The sequence below is a fragment of the Scomber japonicus genome, chromosome 15 (genome assembly GCF_027409825.1).
Source record: "Scomber japonicus isolate fScoJap1 chromosome 15, fScoJap1.pri, whole genome shotgun sequence".
Classification (NCBI taxonomy): domain Eukaryota; kingdom Metazoa; phylum Chordata; class Actinopteri; order Scombriformes; family Scombridae; genus Scomber; species Scomber japonicus.
This window is the reverse complement of record NC_070592.1, coordinates 19868693-19880159: the sequence shown is the minus strand read 5'-3', so window position 1 is coordinate 19880159 and position 11467 is coordinate 19868693. Positions and strand designations below refer to the sequence as shown.

Here is an 11467-nt window from a genome sequence, read left to right as displayed (position 1 = left end):
GCGTGATCTCGTGATGTTGCTAGTCTTTTCTGTCTGCCCCAGATCTCCCAATCAGCAGCTTTCTTCTACACAGACCACAGGCATTCTCACTGAATGTAGATCATTAACTTCAGCCACATCAGATAAAGAAAACATCCATGTAGATATCAAACTGCAGTATAAACATTGCTTTAAGATACAAATTATCTGCTCTGCACTGCTGCAGTTAAGTGTTGATAATTGGTTGGTTTAGGTTGATTATATGTTGTTTGCCTCATGCCCACTTTGACTCTGATGAACAGTCGTGTAGAAATGTTAGTTTTTTTGCAAAATTAAAGGCTGTGAATTAATCAATGTGCTCCAGTGGCTTTTGTTCTATACGGACGTGTACTGTTGTCAATATCAGATATTCTTTGACTGCCAAATGCAAAAATATACATGAATGGATTTCAGTTACTTGGAGATTTATTTTGAACCATAAATACATGATTTAAAACTGTGATTTTATTTAACTGATGTCAATAATTATTTTAATATCTACAAAAGGCCTCATCATGATTAATATCTTTGATTGATTGACTGACTGATTGATTGATTGATTGACTGATACAAAGGAAGACACATGGAGCAACTCATTCAGCTGCGCATAAATATTTGTGTTGACTCAGATGCTCTAGGTACAGAATACACGCGCCTGCCCATGCTTGAGTTTTTGTCTGTAATGACAGTAATTTGTTTGCATTACCCATGCACTGCATACGCATGAGTCTAGTAAGTCATTGTGAAATGATAAACCTGAAAATCTCTTTGTCATTGTGCAGTATTGAACAACAGGTTGAACAGAGCTGTGGTAGCCATGGGAAAGAGGGCAGGGAGGCAGCCAGTTGGACAGGTAGAGTCAGCTAGCAGAAACATTTCAAAGGAAGTGAGCGGCTACTGTATCTAATGATAGTAACGAGACACACACAGACGCACACACACACACACACACACACACACACACACACACACACACACACACACACACACACACACACTCTGGTTTACTGGCCTTCTCAGACAACACAGACCTTATTGACCCTTTAAACACTCACTACCTCTCAGGTAAATAAAGGTGTACGTTCTGGGTCACCACGGATATATTTATAGGTTAATAATGATAGAAGGGATTGTGCAAACAAAATAATACAGTTGTTTCCTCCAAGAATTTGGGTGGAGCAGGACAAGCTCCATTCTTCTAATGAATCAAGTTTCTGTGCATTGCATTGTGTGCTCATGCTTGATTTAAGGATTGCATTGTTTGGCCGGTTTGCTTCAAGTGCTTTTTGTTGAGTTATTCAACTGTGGATAAAGTGAGGCTGTTGAGATGAAACTCAGCTGAGCTTCACCTATGATCAGCACTCCGCAGACTAGAAATGAAACCCTGTGGAATGCAGAAAGGAATTTAACAGTTACATTTTCTTTGTTTATTGTGTGTGTATCGTTGTGTGTTATTCAGAGAGAAGAGCACACAGACATCAACATACTGTACAACCATGATCTCACACACACCTCTACATACATGAGTCATATCCAAACTTCATTCTTAGATCACCTAAATGAGACTGTAGTAAAAGTGATATCCTCAATTTGTTGTCATGATATTTCTATTTTAACTCAAATTTCAAATTCTGCTGACATTCCTCTTGAATTTTGCTCATTTAATTTCAAGGTTAGATAAGATTTTCCCAGCTTTGTTTGGAAAGTGATTGAACTTGAATTGCTACATTTTTTTCCAAAATTGAATTGAAATTATAAAATGTAACTACAGGCTATGGTAAATCAAAACTGTATTATATAAACACTCCTCACATAGTGTGACATGATGCTAAAAGCTTGTTTCCCCAAGATTGGGGGACAGTGGAAAGACAGTCCACCATGTTAGAGCTCTGCATAGACTTTTTCATACTGTATCTTTTCATATTTTATTGCAGCTTTGGATCTTATGCACTGTTGCATTAATTTCAGCTTCCTCACCTAAGCCCACAGACTGCAGTTGTAATGTTTAAACTTTTATTTTTTAGTTTAATTTAACTTTTGGCCTATTGAACTGTAAGAACAAAATGTGTATCTACATTTTTAAAAAGATGAAGCTTCATACTTTTCATCTCTCTGCAATATCAATACAATGATGAAATTCATAACAGAGAATGTATGTTATTATTTCAGTGTAAGTAGCCCTAAATTGGTTTTAAGCAACACAAAATCTGGATAAGGTTAGATACTGAGAACTTGACTGCAAACTCTTCACAGAATGACAAATCTACAGCTCTGCTTCAAGCTGCACCTCACTGCAACTCAAGCATGTTATTTCACCACTAGATGGGGTTAAATCTATTTCCAGATGTCTTTTTTTTTTTTTTTTTTTTTAACATTTGATGGTATTGCATATTGGGTCTACACAGGAATGGGGTTCACAGGTGAAAACACTGAATACATTTGTTGCCAGTATTTCCTGTCATGTCTCTTTATTAATGTGACAGTATGTCAAAGAAACATATATATATTTATGAGACTAATATGCACATCATTGATCTTTGAACCTACATGTTTTACTATTATTATAAATAATGCATACTGCATACTGTTTACTCCTGGCACATATCCCATACATTTATCCCATTCTCTTCTATTTAATATTTGATGATCCTCTCAGCAGCTCTGCTTCTTTTAAAAATATTATTTAAGACCTCTTAATGTTGTGTATATTTTGTCTGTGTAGTTTTTTGACTGCTACACACCTCAGATGTAATATGATTACCTACCAAAAACTCATTCTGGCTGCATTTGTAGCAGATGTTTATATTCTCCCTAGCAGAAAAGGATGGTCTCAGTTACCCACAATATCATCCTGTATAGAACTGGTAGAAATCAGAACACATGTTTTACAGGTGAAGTTATTGAAATAGTAACAAATATCACCATAGCCCCTCAAAAAAGTTGCAGTTTTCCATTTTGTAACTTCAATCTCAAATAATAAATGGATAGAAACAAACATTTTACACATGATTTTACACTACATGAGAAAGCAGGTCATTTTTTGTTTCTGTTTGCCAATGATTTTTGTTTTTTACTATTCTAAATATGAAAAGAAAATCAAAACATTATAAAAATGTCTGCTCACCCCTTTTTGACCATGAAAAAGAAAAACAGCTCCTATTACAGTTTAATCGTTTGTATTTTAAAGAAAAAAACAAATAACCACTCGTTTTTTGTTTTTTAATACTTAAAGAAAATCGAATGGCCAAAAGATACTTGGACCAGGACTGAGGTTACTGGGTAACCTAAATCAAAAAATATCTGAAGCCCAAACACTTTGTACACCTTTTCCTGGAGGATTAATGCATCTGAGTGATACAGGTGTGAAAGAAAACAGTCATTTGTGTAGTAGACCTAGAAGCTATTTTACAACCTCCCGGGAGAGGGCGACACCTCAGCAAATTGGATGTGAATCACCGCACGCTGCAGAAGACGAAGAAGGCAGCTACAGTAGAGGAACGCTACTCTTCATGTAATCTAAACGCGACCAAGGTTATCCTGAACATACCGGAGCAAAATATGAACTTTTGACAAAAAGAGTGGCGCCTTAAATCGGTAAGAATAATGAATCAGCAGCTTGTTATTTGTTAGAGCATTGTGTGTCTGTCTAATAATGAACCGGTGTGTGTTAGCTCGTGAGCTAAACATCTGCCGTATGACGGAAGAGGTCACACCAGACTCCGTTTAGATAATCTCAATATTACATGTTGTCGCTTTCGACTCAGTAACGGGTTAAGGTTTGACACACATGTTATTCATTTCATCATCTTCTACTAAAAACACACCGGTGAGTGGATAAGAGTGGTTCTAGTTAACCTGTGTCACAGTTTCATGTCGTGTTGGATAACATTTACCTGACAGGGAGGCAAAGGTGTACTCGATCATTCCCTGAGGGGAGTTTGGTCTGTGGTGAGAGGGGTAGCTCACAAAAGGGCTCAATGGTTGAAACTCAAGCTTTAAATTTAGAGGATATGAGTCTAAAGAGTAATAAAGTAAAACCTGTGCTGTCTTCGCTCACATTCACAAGTAATTGTTTTAGGTTTTAGGCAAGTTAGACACTTTTGATAAGTGTCGCTCAAAATGTGTCAATCGTTTCCATAGTAACCAGAGCCTTTCCCTCAGCCGGCTTGTTTAATTACATTATATAATTTATATATTCCCGTCCAGAACTAATTAAACAAGGAAGATACAAGTTAAATTAAGTTACAGACCAAATGGAAGTTCAGTGAAAACTACAATCTCCATGGCAACACACTACCCAATCACATGACGCGACAAAATATGACGGTGGCCGCGACAGGACAAAATCCTACAGGTGGGCGAGGTACCTACCACAAACTAGAGTACCACAAACCAGCCTTCAATACATCATGCATGTTGTCCACACAGGTCGCAATGAGCGTCCCCTGCATTCTGGTATCCGCTGCCCGAGGTTTCAGCCTACCGTGTCCCGCCGCCGGTCTGCTCTGCTCCCGCCTGCTGGGAGCCAGCTCAATCAAAAGGTGGGTTTGATATGGTATATACCTGTTATTGTTTCTTTATGGGGTTTTTCTGTCCTGGCTGCTCACTCCTGAGAGGTGGGCAATAAAGGAACTATATTTTGACATTTGTTACTCATGCCACATCATTTTTAAGCGTGTTTTTAAAAGTTCGTTCAGAGGGTCTGGGCTGTACTGTACTCACCACCAACATACATTTTTATTCTTGTTATTTTTATTTTTTGAATACCACAAGTGGAATTACTTTCATCTCCTTTGTATTAGGGCAGCACCAAAAAGTGACATCTCAAAATTTACCACACAAACTCATCTGTGATTAGGTGTAAGTTGTAATGTGGATGAACCGGCCCTTTAAATTTGTTCAAGCTTGCTATCAATAAGTGCAAAGTCCACTTTTTCATAACTTCTTGTCACATGAGGCTGCTGTCTCTATTAACTGATTCTCAAACGGGACATTTGGCATTCAGGGTAAGTGACAAGTAATATCTTTTTTTTTTTTTTTTTTTTTTTTTTCAGAAGAAATATGTCATCCAGAAGACAAATGGACCATCTAGAGAGGACAGCGAGCAACAGCAGACAAAATGTAAGTTAATATTTTGTTTCTGGATATGTTCATCCTGACTGCAACCATAACCTGTGCAGTATCAAATTCTGATCCTGACAGTTAACCTATACCTATACTCTGTACAGGCTCTGTATCCAGCCCAAGTATGTGGCATCATAAACGAGTCAGAGACAGTAAAACGCTTGAGAATAGCCGTCCATCCAGACTTCAGCTTTAAAGCAGGACAGTGGTGAGTAGACACATTTTAAGTCTTGTCTTGTTCATTAAAGGTTTGCTTTTTTCATCAGAACAATCTAAACCTGTTACATTGTGGTGCAATAAGTGGACTAAGGTAACTACTAAGACTTAGATAGATTTTAGTGATTCAGCCTGGTTGTTTGTTACTCAACACTATGATTTGACCTATAAGCGTCAAATTGCTCTGTTGTTATATAATGAATATACATACATATTGTAAGAAATGTTGTTATAAGTACACTTGTCGCACTCCTCTCTATTTTCTCACCGTAGTGGATTTCATAGTAAAAGAATAAGATTTTAGTAAACAACTGAAGAATATATATTTGAAAATACATGCATGACATTGAGCTGTTGTAAAAGCAGAGTGAATAAGTTACACTTAGCCATCAGAAACCTGCCTCAGTTTTTCTCAAACTGTAAAAGTTCTAGTAGTAGCTTTTCTGTCTCACAAAACAAAAAGAACTTAATTTGTAAGCAATAAGTGCACCTTGCCAAAATAGAACTCGCTTTCCAAGTTTGCCTAATTTTTTTATTCTGCTTGCTTATGGCTACAGAGACAGAGGTACTGATTTACAGATTGTGAACAAATGGCGAAATACGTTCTGAGATTTCGTCTATAGATTCTCAAATTACCACCACTGAAGTACACATTATGTGTAACGTATTTTCATTTCATTTTATCTTATGTTTAGTAATATTAACAAGTGGGTTTTATTTTCCACCCAAAACTACAGGCAATATTAAAGAATATTCCCTGTAGTGCTCATTGTCACCACAAGGTGATGCCATTGTGTTTGATTTCTCTCTCCACAGGCCTTAAGGTTTTCATTTCTTTAAAAACTTTTACAGTAAACATGAGTTACAGTCTTGCTTCATTTGAAGGCAGTGTGCTGGTAAGGGATGTATCACATGAAACAAAAGTAGGATTTACTCAAATCCTCTGAATGATTTGGAGATTTTTGTAAAATAGTTTTTATGGGCTTATTAAGCTCAAATGTCCTCATTTGTTTTTGTGGTTTACTGCTGAATGCACAAGAATTGCATTCATGCTTGTTTTTAAATTTTACTGATGTATAACATTGGGAAATGTTTTAGCCTTTTCCAGCTGACTTAATCTTTCAATCTGACATCTTTCTATCATGATAGCAAGTGAAGTGTTTCTTAGAAAAAAGTTCTGCCTTCTTCAGACTCTGTGTCTGTCAGTCAGTGCCGCCGCCCGCCAGTGTTAATTACTGCACCATGCACATGCTGGATACAGTACATACAGGAGCCCATACTGCAGGTGGGCGGTGGTGAGATGTAAAACTGGCAACCAGTTGCCCCGTGGTGTCTGATAATTAATGTAAATAGATGGAAATCCTCGAGTTTTAGTGTTTCTGAGAAAAAAGGACTGTTTAGTCGTTGGTCTCCAGGTGGTAGAGGAGGAGGAGAAGAGGAAGAAGAAGGAGGTGGGTGGAACATATGTGTGTGTCTCCACAGCAAATCCATATTTATGATGCCTCTGAGGCTTGTGGAGTCAGTGTCTCTCTCAGGCGTAACAGTGGGTCATTGTGTTGGTGGAACATTAGCCCAACTGTTTAGCATTGCTGTTTTCCTTTGGGGGTACTCAGCTCTCCCTGCTGATGGACAGATGCCGCCATGTTGGGCGCAAGTTCGGGATGCAACACTTTGAATAAACATAACTAGCAGGCAGCTTTCCTCTAGTTTGTTTTTGTTCTGCTTGCTTTCTAGAACAGGCTGCCCTCCTCACTGAGGTCAAGGGGCACTTCTCTGCCTACAATCACACTTTGACCTGGAGTTCAACTTGTTTTTACTTTTGAATTAAGTTATTGTTCAGAGATCAGAATAGTCAGCTTTTTCTTCTAGCCTGCATTGTTACGTTACAGTGAAGAACTGCTGTGGCAAGTGGGGAAACTTCATAAGCCGAAATAGCCCAAAATAATCTGACAATCATGTGTTGTGTGCAGGGTGGACTTCTTCATTCCTGGTGTGGAGAAGGTGGGAGGTTTCTCCATGTGCTCCAGCCCAGGTTTGCTGCAGAGGGAAGGAGTCATTGAACTGGCCGTCAAAAACAGCAAACACCCCCCAGCACACTGGATTCACACCGCAGTGAGTGGGACAGTCTCTCTCTAAAGGATATGGAGATACATCATTCTGAATATGCAATTATGATATTGAAAATTCCCATTAATACAGTTAGAAATGCAGAAATGGAACAAATGGAGCATCCAGGTGTTAAGAAATGAATTACACCTCTGAAAGTGAAAAGTCAGATGGTACTTTCACAATCAGAGCTGTCATCTATATCATCATGTCAGCTGATGGACTAGCGGCGGGTTTTCAGCTGCAAGGCACCAGCTTGGTGTGGCTTCCTCCACCCTTCTTTCTCACTCTGTGTCACAGTCTGCTATATTTTATTTTTAGTAAACCTTGCAAGTCATTTGTTAGTAAGTATCAGAACCACTTGGAAGGAAGCAATTATCTGATAGGAATCAGGGAGACTGCACCACCTGTATAAGTCATAGCTGTACTGATTTAAACACACAGGTGAAAGCTGAGGAGTTCTGTACAAATTGTATCAGCTGTTCAACAAAAGAAACATGAGTCAGGAATTACAGTCATGAATGTTGATTTTTTTTTTTTCTTCCTTTCACAAAATTTTTTGGTTTTATTTCTTCTTTCTTGGCCAACACTGCAGAAGTTGAGAAGTTATTATGAACTCGGATTGAACATTTCAACATTTAAATAGCTCTTTTCTTTTTCATAATCTACCTTTTTAAATGTTTTTGCCCATACTCCGATTCAATTGAGTTGACAACATTTCTGAAGCCAAATTGTAAAATGTAATCTAAAAAACTTGAGAGGAGCAGGTATTTAACCATGTAGCTGTGTGTAGAGCAGGACATTCTGAACACTTTATGCTATGCAAGCCCACGTAGAGTAAATAATGCAAAATGTGTAACATTATATTTCGTCTACCAAGCTTCAAAAAGTCTTTTTTTTTCAATATTCTTCTCTATGAGTAGCTGCATGAATATAAAGAACGTTTTCTTTCAGCACCCCTTAACCTCTCTGTAGTCTGCGTGTTTGTTTGCAGCTTCTTTGTTTGATGATGGTCTCTAATAAATAGCTCTGAGCTACTCCGCTGTGTGTAAATAAGTAACAGAAAGTAGTGTGATGTGCCTGAGTGTTCAGAGACGTGCAGCTCTCAGCTCTGGGATCGTTTGATAATCCTTTTTGTTTGATATTGTTTTCCTCTCTGCGAGCGGGAACGGTGTAGGGACCGCGATAGGCGATTAAGAGCGCATGCATTATTATGCGTACACGCTCTCATATGTATACAAAAGCAGATGAAGGCATTTTTTCTGCTCCTTTTGATTTCAAAAGACATCCTCTGTGCAACTTGTGAAATTGCTTTCACCTGTACTGTTAAACAGGGTTGTTATGTGTATGCATCCTGATTTTAAAGGTGTCTTCTTGCTATTTCCTCAGGCTAGTCTAAGATTTAGTGTGTTTATTTATTAATTTATTTATTTATTCATCATATCTCAGAAAAAGGTGTTTCAGCTGCTGATGTCAGTAGTCCAAATGTCAAAGTTATCAGGCTTCACACAGTCTGTTTTTATATTGAATGCTCTCCTCTCAGTGTACAGTGGGCTCCCACGTGGCCATGCGTGTCGGCGGGGACTTCTTCTTCGACCCGTCACCCTCTGATCCCTCTGTGGATTTGCTGCTGGTGGCCGGCGGTGTAGGGATCAACCCCCTGTACTCCATTTTGTTGCACATGACAGATCTGCTGCATCTCAACCAAGCCTCAGGCGGGCGAGACTATAACATAGGCTCCACCCATCTTTGTTACAGCGCTAAGAACACGCAGGAGCTGCTCTTCAAGGTGCGTACTTGTATTATGTTTTTGGAGTTAGCTGTGAGGGATTTTAAGACACAGGGTTTTACTTGCTGATTGGTAGAAGTATATCAGTGCTCACATGAAGGTGTGTCAGTTTTTTTCAAACAAACTAGTACAAATATAATACTTATTATCTTCTGTGTCTTCAGAGGTCCATCACACAGGCATGCCAGGACTTTCCTGACAAGGTCTCCTGTGATTTCCATGTCACGCAACAAAGCACGGATGTCGACCCGCACCTCCAGCCATTTGTCAAAGGTAAGTAATACACACACACACACACACACACACACACACACAGGCACATCCACCTTTCTTTGTTAAGCTGAAATGATTGAATGACTGTCACGTTCTACCACAGACTTGTCTTTGTTGATGAATCTGTGTCACTGTGTAGAACAGCCACTATCAAAGCTCCACACTGGTACCTCAGATGCCACAAGGAGGAGGTGCAGCAGCACCCAATTCTTGATTAATTGATTGACTTCCATTGTGTCCCCCTAGATGGAAGAATCACAGAAGCAGAGTTGAGGATTCATGTGGACCCAAAGAGGACTTTGTGTTACCTGTGTGGGCCCCCGCCCATGATTGAAGCCATTTCAAAAACCCTCATGGAGCTTGGCCTCTCAAAAGACAGAATCATCTTTGAGAAGTGGTGGTAGGAATCTCCTACAACTCCCAGAAACTTACAAGGTTGTTCTCCCGGGTCCTGCTCCCCCTTTTTTTTTTTTTTTTTTTTTAGGTCTGGGTGTGTTGAGAATGGAAAGAAACAGTGATATATTCCAGTGATGTGGACATTGATGTGAGTGCTTAAGTAGTTACGGGAATTCAACCTCCAGTCCCTGCTGCTGAAACCTGACCTGTGTTTGATCTGTGATAGACTGCTGGGACCGCCCACTCTTCAGCTAGCAGCTGACTCACAAAGACAGTACATGAGTTCTATTTCTTATGATCAACAACAAAAGACTGTACTTTATAGACTTTTAGTAAGCCATTGTTCATCTCACTGCAACTCCAGTGTCCCCTCCATGTGTATGATGGACATATTGTGACAGATGAACACAGATTCAGTTCTGATCTAATTTCCAGCTTCAACTTGCTTGACTGAGGTCCTGCATAGAACAAATTAATAGATGATGTTTAGTTGTTTTTACCTGAATGTTTATGCATTAATTCAACTTAACAAGTCTGTCTTAAAGCTGTAGTTTGACATTACGGGAAATACGGTTTGCTGAGAGTTAGAAGAGAAAATTATGATTACTCACATTAATAAGTTAAATTAGTTTAACTTTGCAGTTCATTATACAGAGGTAAGAACCAAATCAACCTACCAAAACCTCTAAAGTTTACTAATTATCATGTTATATACTAAAAACAGCATGTTTTAATGTTACATCCAATTCTCAGCAAGAAAGTGAATCAGTGCATTTCCCAAAATGTGGAACTACTCCTTTAAAGGCTCTAGGACTTCAAGGATCAGTACAAACAGTTGTAATCTGTGCCACTATTTTACAGTGTTAATGAGTGATTTATTTTCTATCAAAATACCTCTAATTTGGTGAAATGTATTTTATTAGAAATGTTGTACAATGAGTATATATAATTGGTGAAGCAACTATTTATTTGCAGAGCTGAAGATTTTAGAATTGTTATTTATGAGCAATGGTTTTGTATAGTGTACTCGCCAATTTGACACTACTCAGTTTATTTTTAGAGGCAAGAATTTAATTCTCACACATAGTTGGCCAGCGTCCTCATTTTACTCATTTACACTGTTACATGCATACACAGTGCCTAGCTCACGTACACGCTTTCCCTCAATCACACACATTCACATACCCATAAACGCTTTCTCATCCCGGGGTGGAGTGAGTATCCCATGGTGCACTGTAATGGAACCTCCAGGTGGTCTGTGATTGGCTTGGATCACCAAACATCCCTTGGAGATGGTTGCAGGCTTCTTTCTGTTGTGTCTCAGCGGGGGATTCTCTATTGACTCATTTGAGTTGTTTCTGCATTTCTTCCTCATATGAGGAAAACTGTTTATGCCGGTAACGTGAGATTTAAAAGAAATAAAAGAAATGGAGTCAATCTGTTTTAAACACTTTATTGACCTCTGCTTTTATGTAAAGACTTACATGTCACACTACTTACGCACAACACAGGTGGTCCAGGAAATAAGTAATAAATAGCTGATTT

At 38.7% G+C, this 11467-nt stretch overlaps 1 protein-coding gene across 1 annotated transcript; it reads left to right on the top strand.

The window, feature by feature from the left end:
* The first annotated feature begins 3488 nt into the window (after positions 1–3488).
* On the top strand, positions 3489–11375 carry oxnad1 (oxidoreductase NAD-binding domain containing 1). Its single transcript, XM_053334927.1, has 8 exons — positions 3489–3612; positions 4447–4559; positions 5073–5139; positions 5247–5350; positions 7329–7470; positions 9008–9253; positions 9418–9526; positions 9773–11375. Exons 2-8 carry the CDS (start codon positions 4453–4455, stop codon positions 9928–9930), a joined length of 933 nt encoding a protein of 310 aa, XP_053190902.1. The 5' UTR covers positions 3489–3612; positions 4447–4452; the 3' UTR covers positions 9931–11375.
* Positions 11376–11467: the final 92 nt, after the last annotated feature.

Coding starts and splice junctions, on each gene's coding strand:
- oxnad1 (XM_053334927.1), top strand. CDS start 4,453: ATGAGCGTCCCCTGCATTCTGGTATCCGCTGCCCGAGGTTTCAGCCTA. Junction 5,351..7,328: donor AGCTTTAAAGCAGGACAGTG/GTGAGTAGACAC, acceptor TGTTGTGTGCAG/GGTGGACTTCTTCATTCCTG. Junction 7,471..9,007: donor CACACTGGATTCACACCGCA/GTGAGTGGGACA, acceptor CTCTCCTCTCAG/TGTACAGTGGGCTCCCACGT.